General features: G+C 41.9%; 1 protein-coding gene and 1 long non-coding RNA gene across 2 annotated transcripts in view; one reads left to right on the forward strand and one right to left on the reverse strand.

Annotated features, from left to right (window-relative positions):
• The window catches only part of LARGE1 (LARGE xylosyl- and glucuronyltransferase 1), a 282,149-nt gene extending 269,256 nt beyond the window's left edge, over window positions 1-12,893 (forward strand). Inside the window, exons 15-16 of the mRNA XM_035340539.1 lie at window positions 4,992-5,187; window positions 9,699-12,893. Of these exons, the coding sequence (XP_035196430.1) occupies window positions 4,992-5,187; window positions 9,699-9,896 (394 nt within the window). The 3' untranslated portion in view covers window positions 9,897-12,893. The remainder of the gene's footprint in view (window positions 1-4,991; window positions 5,188-9,698) is intronic.
• LOC118174859 lies at window positions 1,391-17,775 on the reverse strand. Its single transcript, XR_004754789.1, has 3 exons — window positions 17,645-17,775; window positions 1,598-1,603; window positions 1,391-1,405 (listed from the first exon to the last, which is right to left on the reverse strand). It is a non-coding gene; the product is annotated as an uncharacterized LOC118174859 (long non-coding RNA).
• Between the last annotated feature and the right edge of the window lie 4,424 nt (window positions 17,776-22,199).

The following is a 22,199-nucleotide window of genomic DNA, read 5'->3' on the forward strand; positions in this document are numbered from 1 at the left end:
TGTCAGCTACCTAGCTCCATTAAGAAATGTATTGGATTTTTTTCCCTTTTCATAGAGAGGCAGTGAACAGAATCATATGTGGATATATTCCATCTGTAAGCTCAGCATTTTATCTAGTATTATACTCCTCAGTTTTTAAATTGAATTTGTTTTATTTTCGTCATTCTTTATTGCTCTACAAAATCAGGCGCGACCATTACACTCATGTGCGTGTAATTTCCTTTTTGGCTGCCAAATACTATCTGGATAGCTGAGTTCCTCATGTGACCAAAAATAATTTCTCTCTGCTCATTGGTTTTGTTCCATACTGAGTGATTGGAAAAACAAATACAAGCTTGCCATGTGCTCTACAAAAGTATGAAACAGCTGCTTAAATAGCCAGAGTTTCCCAATGTAGAGGTGAAAGTATACTCTGAGTAGAAACTGAGAAATGAAGAACACCTAAATTCAGAGCTCTTCTCTGAAACAGACTCCTTTTGTTGCTGTGAACAAGTCACTTCTATTATCTGTCACACTTTTCAGTTTTAAAATGCAACTACCAAGGGTTAACTGTCTCATGGGTGTGTGGTAAGGTCTGATTAGCAGACATTTGTAAAGCGTGGTAGTGATGGCAAGAGTACAACGTGGCTTTATGATATTGCACAGGGAGGGGGCTTAGGAAACCTGTGTCCTTGTCCCAGCTCCACTAGTGTCCTGCTGGGAGGTGATACACAAGTCAGTTCTTTCTTACATCTCTGTTCTCCGTCTCTGAAATGCAGGTAACAACGTTCACCACTGCTTTATACAGTATTTTGAGATCTAGAGATAAGAACTATGAAAACACTAAGTGTTATCTACGGCCAGCACAGCTCTTTATCACATCTCCCATCCTTTTCTTACTTTAGAGCTTTCCTCACACTACTCCCATTCCCTGCATTATGCACCACTCTTGTTGCAGCAGCCACCCTTCTCTCATGCAACTTTATGCAGATGTCATAGCAGACAGCCTGTGTGAGCCTGGAAAACACAATCCTGACCCTACCTCTACCCATGACTACCTTGAAATAGAAGCTCGGGATGACTGAGATACTAGGGAGGCATGCCCCTCTCTGGAAAATTACTGAAGGTTACTGGTAAAGCAAGCATCTTTCCTGTCATTCCTTAGCAGTCAACAAAGTACAAATTAACAAGATATTTGTTGATAGAGAGTAATTGTTTCTCCAATAGTTGAAAGAAAAAATCCTTGCAGTGGAAAATAACACCCTCAGGATTTTCAGCTGTTACATTCCACCAACAGTCAAATTTTCAGCCTGCACAGCAGTGGCCTTCCACTACAGATTTCATCTTCAAGCTATTCAGCATGTTGGCATGTTCTGCACACAGCCAGATTTGCACCTCCTTTCTCAAGTCTCACTCAGGCAAAAATCTCTTTAACATCAGTGGGAGTTTTGCCAGAGCAAGGTTAAAAAAGAACTGAAGGACATGCGAACTGTAGCTGGTTTACATATTAATGTAGGACACGTTTTACACATGCTTCCCTAGTTTGCTTTGGCTCGTTTCATTGTTCAAATCTATCAACAGCCACAAAGCAGCTGTGATCTGGGCTGAGAATTTCCACCTCCACCTTCAAGGTGCTTTAATAATGCTGCAATTCGAAGGCTGAGCGGGTGGGAGTGAGCTGGGGAGGACTGCTGTGACAGTGATTGCTGAGAGTGCCTGCAGCATCCCAGTCCCTCACACCACATGGTAGATTACAATCTTTCCCTCACTGAAATTGCTTTTGTCACCTCTTTTCCAAATGGTGACCTTTTCTACCTCTGGGCAGCTAAGGAGTACAAAACGGCTCTCAATTACATCCCCCAGTCACCACCAAAAGGAGAAGGAAGGCGTGTGAGCATCTGTGGCTGACAGGGTGTGCTGTGTGGAAACTCTCCGCAGCAGTGGGATGCTCTGTCCCGGCTTGATGGCTCCGTGTGCAGGTGCTGGCTGTGACTGTGCCTCCTGAGGATGTGCCTGCTTCGTGGCTGGGTAATAGCTGATGAACCACGATTGTGCTGCCGACACAGCTTTCAGGCACGAGGAAAACCACAGCTGGTAGAAGATGCATCATATTGAGAAAACATAACCAGCAACGACTGATTAACTAATTAACTGATTGCATCCACAATCCAGCAAAATGTTTAAGCATCTGAGAACAGAGCTGAGGAAGTTTTTCTTTCACCAAAACATTTTTCTCGCTGAAACGTGAAGCTTTGAGTGACAGGGCAGGGAGGGAGAACACTCTGAGAATAACAATTTCTAACTTTAGCGAAGTTTGCTGTAGTTTTGAAATTTTATTTTGAAAAAAATAAAAGCAATGGATATAGAAAGTAAGATGAAGCATTTGACCCAAAACAATTGTGGGTGTTTTTTTTTGGTGGATGTTTTCTATGAACCACGGGAAAGAAACTCATCATCACTGTACGTAGATCAACTGTTTTTGTTTGGATTTTTCAAAATTTCCAGCATTATTGAAAATACCTTGATCACTATTTTCACAAAGGGCGATTTCTCCGAAAAATCTGTGAAATTGAGTGTGGCCTTAAAATTTAATGTGCCTTTAAATCTTGGGTGAGAAGGCTCTGAGTGGGAGACCTAGATTTACCCATTTGTCCTGCTGATGGAAGACCAATACAGACAGTGAACCAGTTCTCACAACTGCATCACTGGGAGTAAAGTCTGTTGGAAATGACTCACTCTTTTATGGCATCTTCCCCCATAAGGACATCTATGTAGTGGTGTCTGGATATTCTGATTTTGCAGTTCAGTTCATGTGATGATTAGTCATAGGCCAAGACCTAGCTCCAGCAGTTTATATGTATATATATTTAGACCCATATTTTATGTACATGTATGTATGTAATCCTGAACTCACAATTCTAACTTTCAGACTGATTATTCCATTGTAATTAGTGTGTTCACACCTGATTTGAGCATCCTGTGCTCAGATTCCTATTTGTCCTAACCTCAGCTACCCTTTTGTCTGTCACTTTCCCTCCCCTCACATGAGCTGCTCTGTAAAGACAAGTAAAAGATCTCTGGTATTATTTTGTTTGGTTTGGTCAGGTCTATTCCTTCCTTTCTGTTTTGTTTTCTCTTTCCAATCTCACTGCCCTATCCTCTCTCCATTATCTGTTCCCCACAGTTTTATTTTTCCTGCTGGTCCACTGTCTCCACTCATAGAGCTTGTACCTGAGCTGTTGTGTCTGCTTACATTGCTATCCCCCAGAAGGGTCAGTGATGTTTTTATGGCTAGTGTCCTGTTACCCCCGCTTTTTTAATCAGTAGGAGAGTGTTACTAGAGGAACAGCAGCATTTGCCTCATTCTCTGCAGGAATCTCTCAATTAACCAAAGTTTGCATGGGGCTTTGAAGATACAAATCACTTCATGAGTGTTTAGTAGTCATTATTGTTATTATCATAATTAATTTCAAAGTGCTGGAGGTAGGACATTAGAAGATACAGCATCCTCCACAATCCCATGTCATTTTAAGCTCTATATTGTGATTATATTTTTTCCATCATAGATAGCTGGTCATTAGTGACTGCATAGGTTACCAAGTCACTTCCAGAAAAGGATGGGCTTTTTGGAGATGGTTCCAAAGGCCTTCAAGGATTGTAATCTTTTTGAATCCAGCACTGGTTTCTAATAAGCTCTGTTTAATTCACTCCCTGTCAGTTTTTTTAGTACAGATGGGCTTTGTTTTTCCTGGTCCCCAAGACAGATATCCGAAAGGGATGCAACCTGTTTACAACTTAGAAATGCAGCTTTCAAAAGACCATGGGTTACTTGGGACACCAGTGCAGTCGTAATAATCCTGTCCTCCTACACTGCCCCTGACCAAGGAGAGTCAGTGAAGCTGAGCAGTTCTCTGTTTGTCCAGCAAGAAGCCATATGAGTATACAGCCAAAGTGGAAACTCTTGGGCTGTGATTTTACATCTCTGTTTTTAACGATAGCTTGCAACAGTAAGAGAATCCAGGTCCCAGTTCTACAAATAGTTAAAGCTTAAATCTCTTCACTTCGAGCACATGAGTCATCCCCGTGAATTCAATGTACCTTACATTACAGACTGGCAGGATGTTTGTTTTGCCCCTTCTGTTACACATCTCAGAGCATTGTAATACAGATGGCCTGCTATGCCTTTGTTTCATTATTTAATCTATGAGTCTGCAGAAAGAGCCTGTCTCATTGATTTTTGGAAAGGTGTAAGAAGAGTAAGTGGGCGAGAGAATCATTGACCCTGGCACTAATGGGGTGGATTCAAGCTGTGCATGGAAGGGACCTGCTGTGACCTAAACAAGATTAACAAAGTATAAAAGGATCTTTTTCTGTAAATCAAATTGATTACCTTACTCAGGATCACACGGGCGCCCCCCACAACATAGAAAGTGCAGCAGAAATGCCTTTATGTGATATTTTACTTATTAATTTAATTATGCACTTTGGCTCCTGCCATAATAATAACAGTAATTAATAAAACAGAACATCTATCCAGAGCTGCAGGTGTCTCTCATACAAATCATAAAATTACATATGAAACAGATCGTGAATGTCACTGTGGTGTAGAAATAGCTAATTTTCAGGGCCTTATGTGAGCTGCCGGGTTTCACGCTGATTTTAGAGCACTGATGCAGCCACTTGGTTGCTAGGAATGAGACGCAGCACTTTGCAGCGCAGATGAACTGTCTGTGTGTTTTGTAATTGTTTCTCACGTTAGCGTTAGGTAGTGTTTTCACACCATCCTTCACCAGCTAGATGTGGTTAAGCATCAAGCACACAGAGGCTCTGGGAAGCGTGCTGGAAACAGCCCTAGAAATTGCCTCTGATCCGTCCTGAAAACGATGATGTGAACTGTAAGCCAATGTCCTTATTTTCGAGCATTTTATCTAACAAGCAACATTTTGTAGCCTCGCCAAGATGCGTCCCGTTTAATTGCCTCCCCGTGTCCGTGCCATTTATGTCTGTTGAAGGTATCACGTCTGGACAAAAGGGCACGCGCCAACAAACTTTGCCAAGTGGCGAACAGCCACCACCCCCTACCGCGTTGAGTGGGAAGCAGACTTCGAGCCATACGTTGTTGTGAGGAAGGACTGCCCGGAGTATGACAGGCGGTTTGTTGGATTTGGCTGGAACAAAGTGGCTCACATCATGGAACTGGATGCACAGGTGAGGAGATCATGCCTGCATAACTCACGCAGGGGCGGGCTGCAGGGTTCTTAGAAGAAATCCACCTTCTGTAGAAAGGCTTCAAGCTCTGCATTGCCAAAGTGCTCACCCAGCCTTACTGAGCTCCTTAATGAGTGCTTTTTCGAGCTGGGAACACTCAGTTTAGTCCCTGTCAAGCATTAAAAAGAGTACTGAGTCTCCTTAGTTCATCTGTCAGTGCTGAGAAAGCTGTTGTTTCAGAGTGGCACAATTCCTCCTGTCCAGCAGAGTGCCCAAGTACTGCAGCACTTGTTACCAGTCTTGTCACCTACTGTGGGACCTGTACACCTATAGATCTGGCTGGAAGCTTTTCAGTTAAACAGAGGTTGGTGAGTCCCTACTGTTAATTTAGAATTCAGAAAGCAATCTTAAACTGAATCCAAGTCAAAGATCTTCAATTTCTGGCCTGGATTTACAGTGCATCTCTGCAAAGCCAAGGACTTCACATTTCCAAAGTCTCTGGCTATGCAGCAGCAAACTCCAGAGGATCCAGGTATTTGATCCTTGGACTGTGTGCCTCTTGGATTTGTGGCTTGGGATGGCACTGCTAGACAGAATGAATAAGAATAAGGATGCAGAGAGACCTCGAGAGTCCCAGACTGGCACCAGAGCTCTCAGAGCTGCCAAGGTCCCTGTCACAGACCTAGATCTTTAGGCTGGCACTGGTTATGGCTCCATGGGAGCCCGGTGCTGCTGTGCACTGAAGTGGCAGAGTTTGCATGTCCCTGCTGTTCTTGGATGTGAAGCTAACCAGTGCGTTAATCAGCAGGGGCTGGGTCATGGCAGTTCTTTTTATTTTGCTGTTTTTTTGTTGTTGTTATTTTTCTTTTTCAGTTTGATTTAATTTCCAGTTTTTGAACCAGTGGCATTTCATGCTAACTGAAAAAAAAAAAAAAAAAAAAAAAAAAACTTGCTTTTTAGCCAGCTGTATCCTGCTGTGCTAGCTTCTGCTATGAGGACTTGGATCTGGGATACAGCTGATGCCTCTCTGCCCAACTCTTACCAGCTTGCAGGAAGCAGAGCAGCACAAGACATACAGCAAGTTACTGGGAGATTGTATCTTTGGGGTGCAGGATACAGCGCTTTTGATGTAGGCAGGCATATGGGGGGGTATTTTCTACTGCTTACAAAACCACGTGGCCACCTTGGGCTACCTGCCACTTGCTCTCTGTTTGAAAAAAGGCATTGCAAACTAATTTGTGCCTACTTATGTTGAGAAAAAGATGATTACAGACCAAAAAATATATTGTCCATTATGCTATTATTAATACTAATACTTTGCTATAGCACTTTAATTTTCCAGAGCACTTTAAAAACTAATCAATTAACTATCATTTGTGGAGAGTGCCAATGCAATGATTTATTTGTTAATCTGGGTATCAGGGCTTACATTCCCTGATACATTACTGGCAACTCTCATCTAGTACTCATGATTTAACTGTTCTGTTCAGAGACATTTGCTCAGCATACAGACTCACACATAGGAAATTGGAACATTTTTCAAAGTTGATTATAGCACAGGTATTTAAAAAGGCCGTTGGGATGGAACTTACTCAGTTGGGGAATTGTTTTTCTCACTCTTCCAGCCTTAAAAACATTCTCACTTTGAAAAGAAGTTTCATTTCCATCTGTAGCAACTTGGGTATTGGCCTGTTTTCCCACAAAATCAGGCTGGAGGGGACATGCTACTTTCCCCTATGTCAGTTAGAAATATCAAATTCCCTGCGCCAGACCAAAACATGCTGGACTACCTTGTTGTTCTGTTTTCCTCACAGTACATTCAGATGTGCTGCTAGTTGGAGTTTATTTAGGCTTTTTCCTCAGGGAGCTTTGATCTCCCAGCCACTCATTCTGTTGCAAATTTTGATCCATCCCGTGAGTTCTGTCTCCTTTGCGTGGCTGCTCCTTAGGTTAGAAGGAAGGAATTGTGGTGAATGGGGCAACATCCCCTCCATAAAAAGGAGGAAACCCTGCATCAAGCACCCAAAAGGCATTCCTTTGCCTTCAGGGCGTTCATGGATCATGTTGCTGCAAGCTGTTTGGCTGGCTCCATTATCAGCCGACAAAACAGCCGCTCAGCTGAATTATTTCCCTGCTCCTCACAACTGCAACGTGTGTCAAAAAGACTGTGGGAGACACCTCACCAAGGACCTGTGCCACTACCATCCTTCAGAGCAGCACGCAGTGTCGAGATAATCATTACTATTCTGGGGGCATGCAGATGTCCACTGAGCTGGATGCTGTACAAATATATGGATAATGACAGTCTCTGTCTGAAGCATTTATAACCTGTGAGATAGGGACAGAGGTTCCTGCGAGTGCTTTGCTTTCTCAAGGGATGTTTTCTTACAGTAGAGATGGGCCATTAGGAAGCCTTTCCCTGCTCTTCCAGTGATTGTGGAATTAGACAGTGAGCATCTCTCTTTCCAGGGCCCCAGCCCAGCATCTTTCAAAGGGGCTTATGTTTTTGGAATACTTTTATGTGGCTGAAGGCCTTTCAGGGATGGGAGCACTGCTCTGCGGACCATTTACGCTGCAGAGCATAGAAAGTCTTTGACCTGCAGGATGGCAGACTTGAGATGCAAACAGAAAAAGAAATGCAAAAGAGAAGAGATTGTGTAAGGGGGATTTTTCTTCCTCTGCAGATTCAGCCCTTAATGTTAAGGTCCTGCAGAGAAGTTATGTAGTTGGTTGTTCATCAGCTATCCTCATTCTATCATGGCAGCCTTTGTTGTTGTGTTTGATTCCCCATTAGTTCCAAGTCTCTTCCAGCTAAATGAGTTCTGCCTGTGAGCATCAGAATATTTTGCTCTTCCTGTACACTTGTCATCCCAAACAGAAGCTCACAGGGGCTCGTTCCCATGTATGAAATCATTGCTATTTGGCACAAAGATTTACCTCTGGAGCACTGTTTGGCAGGGAACAGGCTCTCCCATAATGAGAAAGGAGGAACCACACAGCTGCATCTGCACCTAGCTGTCCAACAGATGCTAGTGTTCCATAAGTGTCTCTGGGACAACACTGCAGCTTCTGTACCTTCAAATGGGGCTGTGTTGCTCAAACACTTGGTTTCTGGTAGCATCATAATCCAGCAGTTTTCAGTCTCTTCTCATAGATTGTAGTTTGTTAGGTGAAGAAATATCTGTAGGTGAAAATCCTAGTGTTTATTAGCTCAAGTGTGTTCTCTCCCATAAATCTCTTTCCCTAACAAAATATTTTGGAATACTCTGCCTCTGCGCTGCAGGTAATCCGTGTCCCAGCACAGACTCCTAAATCTACATAGGACTGGAGTCTGCAAACAAGGAGGATTTCAGCTCCACTTCTTTTAAAGCCAGCATGCTCTGAAGAAGCTCTGTGGCTGTTCACCGTCTTACACAGAGATGGTTAATAAGGCATTGCAAAAACAGTTGTACGTAGAAATTGGGTATGAATAGTAGCCAGTGTGCTTGTGGAGGCTTTGAAGTGGCTCGTCATTTGCATCCCATACAAACTCAGACATTTTGAAATTTAAAAAGAAAAAAATAGCTAGCATAGCCTCAGCTGATAGGGTACTTCAGTTGGCTACAGAATACTGAGGTTCACATCCCTTTCCTGTCCAGATTTTTGTGGGACCACATACATTCTTGCACATCCTGTGTGGGACCACATGCCACATTCTTGCACGTCCTACACTTGTGCATTCCCAACTTTTCTAAGAAGCGCTTTTTATCTAGTTTTGCCCCACATGATCAATCATATATTTAATTACAAAAATGGAGCAAATCTAAAAGAGTAATTGAAACATGGATGAACCATAGTTTTTAGCAACAAAAAATGTCAAAAGCCTTCTTAATAACTGGAGCAGAGGAATTAGCACAATATCTCATACTTTGTGAAGAAGTTAATTTGTGTAAAATCTTCTCAAAGTGTATGAAATTAGCAGGTCCATTCTCGCACCCAGCCTATAAAAGACACCTTATTCTCCCACTACTTCAAGTTTATAAATAGTCTGGGACGGTTTTGTTGCTGTAAGTATCTTAGTATACAGGCAAAGCGACATAGATAGTGCAAGGTGTCCCTTTTTAAATATTGCTTACTCCAGCATCCCAAGAAAGATAAATTACAGGCAGAAAAGCAAGCTTTTGCAGGCACAGTTGAAACTCATGCTGTGTGCATTCACAGTTGGTTGCAAGCACACTACTGCAACATCTGTGCTGCAGACATGACGTCAGGAACGTCTTTAGCATCATTTCTCTGTTATTTGGTTTATATCGAGTATAACAATTTCAAAGACAAGGTAGGTCCCTCATAAACACGATAAAGTGCAGCGTGAAGAAAGAAGGTTTATTTGGCATAGTTGTATGGGTTAGTTGTTCTTGAGACCTACAGTGAACTGTTGCATGACAGAATGTGTTCAGCTGTGGAGGCATGAGAGAGGTGCATTGCAAGAGGGCTCAGGAACACCCCTCACAGCTGGTGTCTTTCTCCCCCAGGAGTATGAGTTCACGGTGCTGCCCAACGCCTACATGATCCACATGCCGCATGCCCCCAGCTTCGACATCACCAAGTTTCGCTCCAACAAGCAATACCGCATCTGTCTCAAGACCCTGAAGGAGGAGTTCCAGCAGGACATGTCACGTCACTATGGCTTTGCAGCTCTCAAATATCTCACGGCAGAGAACAACAGCTAGCACAGCAGAGCCCGTTTAGAGGAAACAGAGACACTGAAGGGAGGAGCCACTCAACGTTTGAGGCCCGGTCTTCAAACTTCGAACTGAGAATTACTTTCTGTTTTTATATCGTACCTGGCAGTTCTAACAGTAGAAATTTGAAGTGACATGTCTTCAGACTGTGCTCATCAGCCCCTTCCCCAAATGTCCCAGGCCTTTCAGCTTTAGCATTCATGAGGTGTCAACAAGAGGGGCCGGCTACGCGCCCGCTGTACTGCAAGAGGTGGGGACTGGGCATGGGCTGGGAATGCACTCTGTTCTCTTAACTGCAGAGCAAAGACAGACCTTCAGAATATAGGATTTCATGTTGCTATTTAATAATTTGACATGCTTTTTATCTGTAAAGGAAGATCTTCGGGTCGCTGTCCTGTGAATTTCAAATCTGCACTACTCTGAAAGGGAACTTTCACCTGTGAACGTTCACAGTGGCCCTCTTAACATGGATGACCTTGTAAATGCAGGATGAGCCAAAGGTCTTAATTAGCCTTGAAAATGAAGGGGACACTTGTACAATACTGCACTCCAGAGAAGGTGTGTTACAGGTTTAGGTGTGTACATGGTATCAGTTGGTCTTTTATGCTCAAATTAGTTACGTTTTATCAGGAAAATCCCTTATGCCCTGCCCTGCCTCTTCCCCAGTCCTAAATGCTGTTTCTTTCCTTGCCAAGGAAATGTCTCCATTGTGTTTCTTTCCCATCTTCAGTTCTGGTGGTCCAGTAAAGAAGATCAGTAGCTCTGCCCAAAAGTGAACAAAACCTGTCAGTGTAAGGTCTGTTTTCACCAGAGCAACTTGTTCATATGTGTCTCATAAAATAAAGGGCCTGGTTGTAACTCTTTATCTTTTTTAGGCAAGAGTTGGATTTTGCCTAGAAGGCATGTTGTGCGGGGGGATATTGATTCATAGACTCATTTCAGTGCATGCCCATCCGTGAAGGCACTGGGCCTTGGGCTTTAAGTGAACTTCTTTGCTGAACAGGGAATATAAGCGCAACAACTCGTAGCCTGGGTGCTCTCCTGCTGCCTGCTACAAGGTCTCAGAACTACTTCGTTAAAGGAGTTTATAAATAAAAGGAGCAGAACTGTTAGGAATAAACTCCCCATTCGAGGGAGAAAAGTTTATGTTGGGAATCTGAGTGTGATTGTTTGCTTGATTGTGGGCTGGTCGAGTTCACAACTTCGATACACACAGGAATATTCTGGAGGGTGGACAGGAAACTTAACAAGCAAAACACAGAAAACAAGACACTGGACTTTTTACAGTTTTCTTTATCTTTCAGTATTAATGTTGTGTTTACATTGGATGAGGAGCTGAGGTTTACTGCACTACCCCTTGCAGGGCTATTTGTAATTTCTGTTGCAATGTTAATAGAGAAAGCGGAAATGATTCAGTGAGAAATGTGTCTCTCTCCTTTCCCCAGATCCCTGTACAACCACATGTACCAATACCACTGCCTGAACTGGAAAATGGGTCCACATTGTGTTCCGCTCACTTTGTTCCATTTTGTTTTTCAGCCACTGGACCTTCTACTTTCTTCCCCACCTCATCCCTCTAGAGCATGGTTTTATTTCTAACCTGACATTTCGTGAGAGCTTTTTGTTACAGTGGAAACCACGCTGTTAAACCAGACATTTAAACTACAAATATCAGTTCATCATGCTGTGCATATACAAGAAAAGCCAAAAAAGGCAACATCTTTGACAAGAAATAAAAAGGGGCAGGAGGCTATGTGCAATTACTGCTTTTTCCCCTGGGAGTGTTGGCTGCGTAAGAATACATGAATGCATAATTTTCCAAAGTGCTTTTCTTTAATGGCTTTATGTAAAGATTTACATAGAAACCTTGGAAGAGCTGGGAAGACGTGAAATGAGTGCTCAGTCAGTCCTGGCTATGATATATTTAAAAAACAAACAAACAAACAAACAAACAAAAACAACCACACAACAAAATCTTAACTCACCAAGTCCCGTATTACTCACCGTTAAGGGCCCAGGTCACTGTGCATACTGAGAATGAGAACCCTGCAGCACAGAGCCATGATGATTAGCTAATGTGCAAAAAGTTATCAAAAGCTGATCCTAGGAGGGGCTGAACATTTGTTGTGCCTACATAAAATCTCCCATCTGAGTTTCAGTGGGGCCATCGGTATGTTTCATATACATTGAAAACTCATTTCCAGGTGTACATTTCTTCTTGGCTTAACAACGTTGCCCAAGGATGGACTGGGTTGCCTGCAACTGCATAACCTGTAGCGTGGACTTGTACATAGTTTGTGTGTGCCATTATCAGTGTCAACATTATTTTCTCATTTTCACCAGAGGTCCTGAGATGCAGGTGGGGGAGCTGGGAGGTAATCATTTGCACCTTGCCTCTTTGTGCAGCAAGTTGTGGGAGCTCTTGGATAGGCTTAGATTTGCAGTCTGGTGTAACCATCTCAAAGATCAATAGTAGGTTCAAAGAGCCCTTTTTTTTTTTTCCTTAGGGACATGGTGCTGACTTGTGTCTGCCACGTCATGTTTGTGTGTGCTTTAATTTGAGAGATGTGGAACTTTTTTTTTTTTTTTTTTTAACACATTTCAGCTAACTCATGTGGTAGCAGATTAGGTCTACTTACCTGTCTTTAACTGTCAGGGCTCCTCCAACACTGTGAAAAAAAACAACAAAAATCCCCAACACAGTTACAACACTGACTATTTGCTAGTCCTCCGCTGTAACAGGTATTTGCTAGGAATTTTGTTACTTAGTTCTCAGATTTCTCCTGAAGTCTTCAAGAAATGTCAGATAAATCTGGTGACTTAATGCCTTTGATTTATTGATTTGTTCCAATAGCTTTTCTCTCAAGTCTTCAGTCTATGACCTCTCCTTATCTTTGTTATTTGGAAAGTGTGAGTCTCTCATTTCGATACCATTCAAACACCATCTCTGGTGAAGACTGATGCAAATAAATCATTTAGATTCTTGTCAATGTCCTTATTGTCTTTAATTGTTCCCTCTACTTATTGTTTGGGGTGGCCTACTGGTTCTCTCCAGTTTTCTGCTTTTGGTGTACTGAGCAAACATGCATTTTCTGTTTTAACTTCCTACTATTTGCTCTTCAAATTCCTTCTTTGCTTGCTCAAACTCCATCTTAACTATTACATACCTTCCTTTCAGCTTTACCAAATTTTGATTTCCATTCTCTGAAGGTTCTCTATTTGGTCTGAATAACTTCAAAAATCTCCAGTTCAGTCATACGAGCATTTCCTTATCTTTCATTTATCTAAGGGAATACCACATTCCATTGCTATTTTTAAGACCTTTCATTTTTAATCTTTAGAGTAGTTGCCTTTTTTTTTTTTTTTCATTTTATTTAGGACCATTGATTCTTTAAAGAAAAAAAAAAAGGTTTGTTTTGTTTTGATTTGTTCTTAGTCTTTGTATATAATATCAAATATCACCCTACTAGGTTTTAGGGGGTAGTGTTTTGAAGAAGTTTCCTCCTAACTCTTCCTAAATGCTAACTTTCTCCTAGACAAGGGATCAGTCATAAAATCTTACAGAATTTTCGTGTTCTTCTAACTGGGGGTATTATCTTGACACATTCTGTCCCGTGTCTCCCTTTTCCCCTCTGCTCCAAAACTCAAGTCCCTAGAATCTTTTCATCCCTGTAAGCCCCTTCCAGCACCAAAGTCTGAACTCTGTATTTCCCAGCACCTTCTGACATCCCGCTGTGTTTCAGACATAATTACTGTTTCAAATAATAATCTGCTGCCTGGCTGGCACCCAATCCTCCTTTTTCTGTTTTCATGCTTCTCCCTTTGATGTAACAGGCTCTGTAGTTAAAGTTTTGGCCATAACTCTTACCTTTTTTAATGCCTTATTATAACCCCCTGATATGTTTCCATGATTTCTCTCTGTTGTCACAGCATATATCTTCAAATGTTTGGCTGTAATTTCCATCCTAGCATTTTCTGGCTAAGGGACATCTTCCATTTGCCATCTGTCATTTTAAAATGTCTTTGTGTATTCTGAATAGTCCTTAGTATCAATCAGATTTTTTTTCCAAGTCCTACTTTCAGTAATTCCTTCCAGCCTTGCTAGTTTCCTGTGTGAGCAATCTGGTTCCATATCGTCTTTGTGAATTTTATTCTATTTGTAATCATCATCTTGGATTCAGCGACAGAAAGGAATTAGCAATGGACCTGTGGTTCCACCGCTTTTGTTAGACTGAAAATCCGGTGTGATCACATTATTTCTAAAGTGCTGAATTTTTACCTGGTAGGCTTCATGTGGTTTGTATGTAAATCATAAACTGCATTTTCCTTATACTGCGACAAGTGGAGGCACTTTGTAGGGTTATTTGCAGTAGCTACTGCAGCAGAATAAGCCCAGTGTTAGAAGAAAAAGCACAAAAACTTTGTCAGGACTTTAGCTACTATCTCTGTCCGCAGGGGAAAATAAGGCCCTAGCACAGCTGAACAGTTTTATAAATGCCCTGCGCAAAACACATTGCACGGTATTTTCTGGTAGGCATAATCGTACATCACCCAATTAAATATGAAAAATACATTTTTAATGCTCTTATTTTTACATGCAATTCTATCCAGAAGATAATGCATTTTCTCCTGTGTCTTGCCAGTTTCCCCCATTACTCCAGCGCGCCTAATAGCCCCATCCATTTTTGGCTGAGAAAGATTAATGACCACCAGCACAGGGAGCCCTGGCAAATCAGCGGAGATATTATTACTCTTAGGCACTGCCCAAGAGATTCCTTGCTGCGCTGCCAGATATTGTATGGGTGTTCCTCAGGTTTCAGTGCAGCAGCAGAACACAGCAAGCTCAGCAAGCAGGGTGAGCATCATTATTTATGAACTTCAACAAGGTCTAAAATATTAGATGGGAGGAGTGCAAAAAAAGAATGCATCTTTGTTAGCTCAAAAACTAATTCAATTCTAGGAAAAGGAAGCAGCCAAGTTTCTGCAACTCCCGTGAGTAAGATTGGGACAAAGCCACTCTTTGAGAATGACAGCCCGTAACCTAGTGTCCCCACTTCAGTGTTGAAAATGCAGAAGCATCAATAGGTAAATGAAGTAATCTTTACAGTAATACTTCAGAATGTATATCTAGAATGTATGCTTACGTCCAAACACTTTGATGAAATGGGGATTGTTTGAAGACTGTTATTTTTGTTTATAATATAAATTTCAAGTTTGGAAAAGCTGCTGGCTGTGCACAGCAAGTTAGGGATCAAGAAAAATACAAATCTGGATCGAGAAATACCTTGCTTTTATAGGAACTTGCTTTCATCAGTATTTAGACATTCCCCAAAGAAGACATAAAGTCCTCAAGAATTTCCAAAGAAGCTAGCCTACACATCAGTTGGCTGGAATGTATTCCTCTTACGAATACTGGGGATTTGGGGGTTGCTTGCACTGCAATGATCAGTTGAAAAAAGAATCTGGGAGTTAGAAAGACAGCCAAATATTTGTTCGTGTGATGGATCGTATAGATTTATTTGTCCAGACATGTTAATAGTTACCGTAATGGAAATGTTAGCTTATTGATGGTGTCAGGAAGCAAAAAGTCTGAAAGCCAGGCTAAGAGCTTAGTATCCTTTCTGTCATTCTGTGCTATAGTTTCCCCTCTGAGGATGAGAAGTGCTCCTGTCTCCCAGCGGCTTACTGTTTCAGTAGCATTAAAATGTCCTAAACCTCTGCAACATCTGTTCATGGGAAGTCACTGTGCAGGTGACAAAGGCTTCATTTGAGCTTCATGCTCCATTGCCATGAGACGCAAGATTTCAATCCAAAAGAAATAGTTCTGACTTGGGGCTAATTCTCTGATCAGATAAGTAAGACACCACCCTCACAGAATATGTTCAAGAAGAGGTCTCCAAACACAAGGCCAAGCAATTCAAGCCAAGAAAAGTCCATCCTTCAGTATTACAGCAATATAATTCTCAAACAGTGGACACGTGCATTGTCCAAATTAGCCATTATATCTCATGATTCCTGCTAAGGCTGCAAAATCAGTCAAGTGAAAGGTACTGTATCTGAAAATTCAAGTTGCTGGTGGAACTGGTTCGTGGCTCATACACCTTCATTCTCTCCCCTGATACACACAGATTAGGACATAGTCCCTACAGGATCATTAGCTGGTGCTTTAGAGGACTTCTCTTTCATGCTATGCACAGAGTGGGTGGTACTCAGGGAATTAGACAGCTGGGTGATATTTCTTTTTTACTTTTGCTCTCATTGAGCTTCTCATAGTATGATAGCTGCCTTGATTTTGAGCAGAGACAGACTTTTTTTATTCTTTTTTTTTTTTTTTCCAAATGATAGGTTTAAACTATGATTTAGGAAAATCAATTATCCCCCATGGCCTCAGGCTTTCTGAGCATAATGTCTGCAGTTCTGTTCTATGGGCTTTTCTAGTGTGGAGGGATCCTACGGAGCTGATGGAAATTACACACTCTACGGCCGTGTAGCACTCAGCCCTAAGCTAAGAATGCTAACTGTTGAACGTATCAGAGTGATGAGTCCCAGCTCTGCCCAAGGCCCCAGCATGTCTGCCCCCTCTCTGGGAGCACTCTGAAAGCACAGTTTGTCATTAAAGCAGTACGGAGATGGAGTAACTAATTCAGGGGGGATGTTAAATTTCATGTAGTCAAATTTCCAGAAGAATAAGGAAGGCAAAAGCATTCTGGAGTCCCTAAGAAAGGTTGTTTGTAGGATCCGTGGTTTGCACTAAGGTCATTTGTGGCATTTCTTACCAAATGCTGTCCGCTGTGGCCCAGATGTAGTAAATTCTATGGACTGTAAAATTCATGGAAGTCTGCACTTAAATTAAACCATTCTCAACTCAAAAATTTTTAATTTCATTCAAATCCTTGGATTGCCACATTGCTCCTAGTGAAAATAATAATAATAACAATAATAAAATTAAAGGATAATGGCAGCTTGGTAACAGCAGGAGTCTGATTATCCAGCCTCTGTAAAATTGTCTGCACCTTAAGTCAGCACTAGGGTCAACGGCTGGGGCAAAGCTGGCATTAAAAAGGTTTTTAGAATTTCTTCTTTTGATCTGCCTGTGGATCTGTTGTTCAAGCAACGCTCTCCATCGAAGCTATAAGGAAAGGAAAAAGGATCCAATGCTGACTGATCTCTGAACTGTTCATCCAGTCGGAACTAACCACCAGCAGCAGGGAGGACACCCCTGCCATCTGCTTTGAGTTTTCTGAGAGGGCGGTAGTGAGGGCAGTATTAAATCTATTATTCCAATAGACTTTGCAGAGCTTTTCTGAATTTTAGATAGGTGCTCGCAGGAATGACAGATGCCCCTTGGGGTTAGGTAGAGATGGGGCTTGGTGGTCTGCTAGTCCAGAATGACAACAAGAGATGTGTGCATTTTCCCTCAATACCTCGCCCAGTGTTTATTAATTATATTAGCGGCAATTAATCCACTTGGCTTGAGATGCAGCATTCAGGCTGGGCAGGAAGCTTCTGCTGTGCTGATAAGAGAATAGACAGATGAGTGAAATGATACTTTCTGTCCATAACATCAATGAGTATTGCCATAATTATTCATATGACCAAATCAGCTGTGGATAATTATTATATTATCCATGGCTCATGGAGAGTTTACATCTTTCACTTTTCGCTGTTAGGGTTTATTCAAAGTAGAGCAAAAGTAATCCAAAAGCAATGACTTCTGTAAGACCCAAAGGGTTAACCAGGTTAAGCTGCCCTATTCTGTCATCAAAGCAGAAAATACAGTCACTGTCTTCTTTCTGTTTGCACTTACTAGAGAAAAACAAGTGCATGTGATGAAAACAAATCCCTGAATAGGACTGCCCAGGACCTGAATATTTTATCATAATTTTTGTTAGTTTCATTTCCATTTTCATAAGTGATACAAATAGTTTGCAAAAGTTGTGTTTTTTTTTTGTTTTGTTCTGTTTATTTGTTTTAATTTTCTCAGGTTGATAGAGCTTTCTTCTGCATCAGTCAGGTTAACAAGTATTACAGCTTGTTCTGAGGCAAAGAAGAGTAGCTGTTGGGAAGTACTAATCACTAGGCCTTTCCTGTAGCCTAGGAGGATTGTTCTTTGCTTTGTGCTATCACAGGGTTTATTTCTATCTTAACAGAGCCTGTTCTTTTAAGTATGAAAGACCACTGGCTTGTGCTGTCCCACTGGGTGAGTTAATTACTAAAGCAAGATCAATACACCATGGCATGGCACCTGGGCCTCCACACAAATTTACTCTTCTAATCATTTTTTTTCTAATTTTAATCTTTAAGTCTCAGCCTAAGAGGAAATTCAGGGGTTTGAAGGTGTAGGAATGGAATCACTGTTTCTTGCTTTATTTCTAATATATTGTTATTGTTCAACTTTTCTGTACCCTAAACCTGTGTATCTTCCAGAAAAAAAATGTTTTTGGTGTTGTTTTTTTGTTTGTTTGTTTGTTTTTGAGAAATCACTGTGAGTTATCCAATGGGGTTGAAATCAGCAGCACGTACAAAAATTTTGCACAAGTTTCTACAGTTTACAAATTTGCTACAATTTCTTTAGGACTCAATTTCAGGAGCCTTCTTCAACAAGGCCATTACAGGGTTTTCTACTCTTTGCCTGCATTCTCAGTATCCTGGACCCCCCAATCCACATTTACCTCAGCCTTAGGTAGGTGTTGGCAGGTATTTTAAAGATAGGATGGGCACTTCCCATGATGTTGAAGTCCGTGTATGACTATTACATAGAAAAAAACATTTCTCCATTGTGGGTAGGATGGTGCTGGTGACTATGTGGCTCTGGAAGATGCAAAGGCTTTAGAAGAGTTGACATAGGTCATTTGGTCTCAGGTTTTGCTTTTCCTGTAGTTGAATTGACTTTCACAAAGCCATCTCCCAGTAGCACACCTGGCAATAGACAAGCACCAACCCACATAACAAGTCCATAAGCACTCCTTTTCACACCAAATCCACTACAGATCGTGTTGGCATCGTTTGTTCTGCTTCTCCACTCTGCAGCAGAAAAAGGCCCAACACTTGAAGAACAGTAGCACTAAAGTGATCTAAATACCAAATGTTCCTTGTAATACCAGAAACTCTATGTTTTTAGGTGCCCAGCTTGAAGAATTCAGGCCCAGATTCATCCTATGCAACTTGGCAGCTGTCAGAGACCCAGGCTGTGGGAGCTGGTCCTCTTAGCTTCCTTTGGTAGGCAACGGAGTGAGCAGGACATCTGCAGACAGCTTTTGTTATCTCCTAAGCCCTAAATCACCCCTCTGCTCTCTGACTAGTAGAAAAGGTTGCAGTGCTGACGGTTCCCTGTGCAGGTCCCTCTGGAGTGTACCTGCCTGAAGTAACATGGGACAAATCTGGGCCAGTAAGCATCAGTTTTAGAGCTGCCACCTACTCCTTTATGATTGCAGGTGTCAAAATCCCCTGGAAACTGAGCAGTAAGTGCTACAAGGCTGCAAACTCAATATTAGCTGACAAACCTGAAAACAACAATCTATGTGATGGAAAACGTGTGGGTGGATCAGCCCTGGGAGGGGAGCGATTCGCGGACTCCGGGAGCTGTGATATGCGTTGTGACAGGCACCTCGCGCTGACAGCCAAGAAAACACTCATTTTCAGCACAAAGCTGCGAGCTTCATAATGATGGTTAAAGTATTACCCACAGCATTGCTGGGCTGGTTGTGCAATGTTTGTTGCACCGTATTACTGGAAGCAGCAGCAGCTTCTGCAGCGTGTCAGCCAACGCTTTTCCAGAAGTGCAGGTAGGGAATATATGAGAAAGATTAAATAAATAAATAAATAAATCCACCCTCCCAAGTGTGTTTCTTCTTAAGACTCAAACCTCACTCCTTGTCTGTCGTGACCGAGGTGATTTTACATTCTCCAGGGGAAAACTGGGCTGTTGTGACCTTTAAGGTGAACCATGCATGAAATGAGGCTTGTCACTTCTTTGCGAGGCTTGTAGCGCTGAAGGGTTCGAATCTTCACATCACCACCCTGTCAGTACATTACCTGACTGGCTGGCATTCTTCTTGAACAAATACCGAAACCTTTTGTTTCTTTCCCCAAGTCAGGGAAAGATCCTTAACTAACATTTCAGGACAGAAAAAAGAAGACTGTCTTCTTTCCTTCTGCTGCCCCATCTCCCAAGCGCCTCTCCCCCTCCAGGGTTAGACTGAGGCAATTCGCGTTTAACGCAAACCACTTTACATGTATGCTTCAGTCTGTGTGTAAGTTTTCTAGGTGACAATTTTATCGGGGGAAATGCTGTTTAGATCACGTGTGCAAAATAAATGGCTTGTAAATATTGAAAAAAAAGAGAGAGAAAAAAAGTTTAATTTTCAGTTGTGCAATAAAATTGTGGAATAATCCTCTCAATTCCTTTCCAGTGTCTGACTCAACATGTGGTGGTTTCAGGAGTATACCAGCTGTTGTTTTTTGGGACGGAAACAAACAAAAAAAGGCTTCTGTATTGTTTAGCTTTCATCTTTAAGCCTGTTATTATATTTTAATGAACATTGTCACTGTCTTTAATCTGGTTTACCTCTCCAACTTTGGTTCAGTTGGAAACATGAGTACAAGGCTGTTCCCCCTGAAGACAGGTGAGTTCTTATCTGCGTAGAAGTGATCCTCTGGTTGGTTATCTGCTTTACGTGACCTTGACCTTCTTCATCTGTTGGCTTTCTGTAATCAAAGGCGAGACTTTGGTATGTGGGGAAGTTTGTTCAGTTTATATTCAAGTATGACACCAAGCAGATGGAGACCCTACAAGGAACGGCACCTCACCAACACCATGGAAGGAAACCTGGACCACAGGTTGGTATTGCAATATGCAAGGAGAAAGCATGGATTTTCCAATATATGCAAATCCTTCTCTTGAAAATAGGAAATATATATATATATATATGCAAAAACAAAAAGCCTTCACTTTTTTATTAATTGCTGATAGATAGCTGCTAAGTTTTTCAGGTGCTCAGAGCTGCAATTGCTCCTCCCAGAATTTCACTTGCAGTGCTTACAGTGCTACATCTTGTAGCACTAATAAGTGGAACCAAAGGAAAGCAGTTCCCTCCTTCCCTCCCCACCACGCAATGGCCCAAGGCTTCTCTGCAGAAGACTTTCATTATCAAGAAAGGAGGTGGGGGCAAGAGTGGGAAGATGGGTCAATTGTATAATCCTTTGTCTGTGTTTGTTTGTTTTAAAACTGAGCTTTTAAAGTACCGTCTTCTGAAGAGTGTTCTTGTCAAGGGTGTCAGCACAGAATTTGCATTTGGAGGGACATCATAAAGAATACGCTGTCCCTAGATGTAGTGCACAGAGCCTCTCTGAATGATTCAACGGAATATGAGCAAAGACTAGCGTAAGTTGAAAAGCTAGCTGAATTGCTCTTTCTTCAGATGATTACAGACTCAAATGAGTTTTTTGTCACACAGGAACAGACTCGGAGACCAGAAAGACTTAGAGAGCCCTGGATTCATTACCAGAAGCATTAATACTTGGAAAAGTATATATACATATAAATAGGTAGAAATAGAATTCAAAGAAAGGAAGATGAAAGGCTGGTAATATACAAGTGGGGGTTTTATAAGCTGAACTCTGCAGTCATCGGAGAGAAAGAGAAAAACCTGCAGGAGTAACTCCCTTAAATTCCCTGACTTTGCAGCAGGGCAAAGCTGGCTTGCATTGGGAAATGAATGATTGAGCAGGTGCAAGAAGTGAATGGTATTAACTGTGTAAATAGCAGCTGATTTTCAATAATCAGTCTCCCAGAAGGGATCCTCTGCCTATGCCATTTCCATATTACCCACAACCTATCTTACCCATCCACCTCTGACAAATCAGAAATAAAGAAGAGAGCTTCCTTTAGGATTTATGTCAAATATTAATGCTCCAGGACAGATGCAGTAGTGCAAATTACAATATGCTTACCCTGGGGTCAGAAGCTAGGTTTCATATAAAGGAGGCAAGTTGAGTTCCCAGGACTGAAGTACTGATGAGGCTCTGCACCATCATTCCTGCAGGCTCTTTGAGTGATTCCCAGTGACTGTCCTATAACCACCTTTTCCTTTGAGCTGCTGTAAAAGAGTTAGCCAGTGACCAGATGGTATGGACAGACATGGGATGTAGGTGTGTTTGCTGCCTTGGGGTATGTTATCCAGCTCTATAGACAGATGTTACTGGGATGCCAGCAGAAGTTCTGCCATAGATTTAGCCATGGAAATATCACAGAGGAAGATTGTCTCTCTCCCTAGTGTCGAGGGTGTGGGG

Source organism: Oxyura jamaicensis, chromosome 1 (genome assembly GCF_011077185.1).
Source record: "Oxyura jamaicensis isolate SHBP4307 breed ruddy duck chromosome 1, BPBGC_Ojam_1.0, whole genome shotgun sequence".
In the NCBI taxonomy this organism is placed as follows: Eukaryota; Metazoa; Chordata; class Aves; order Anseriformes; family Anatidae; genus Oxyura; species Oxyura jamaicensis.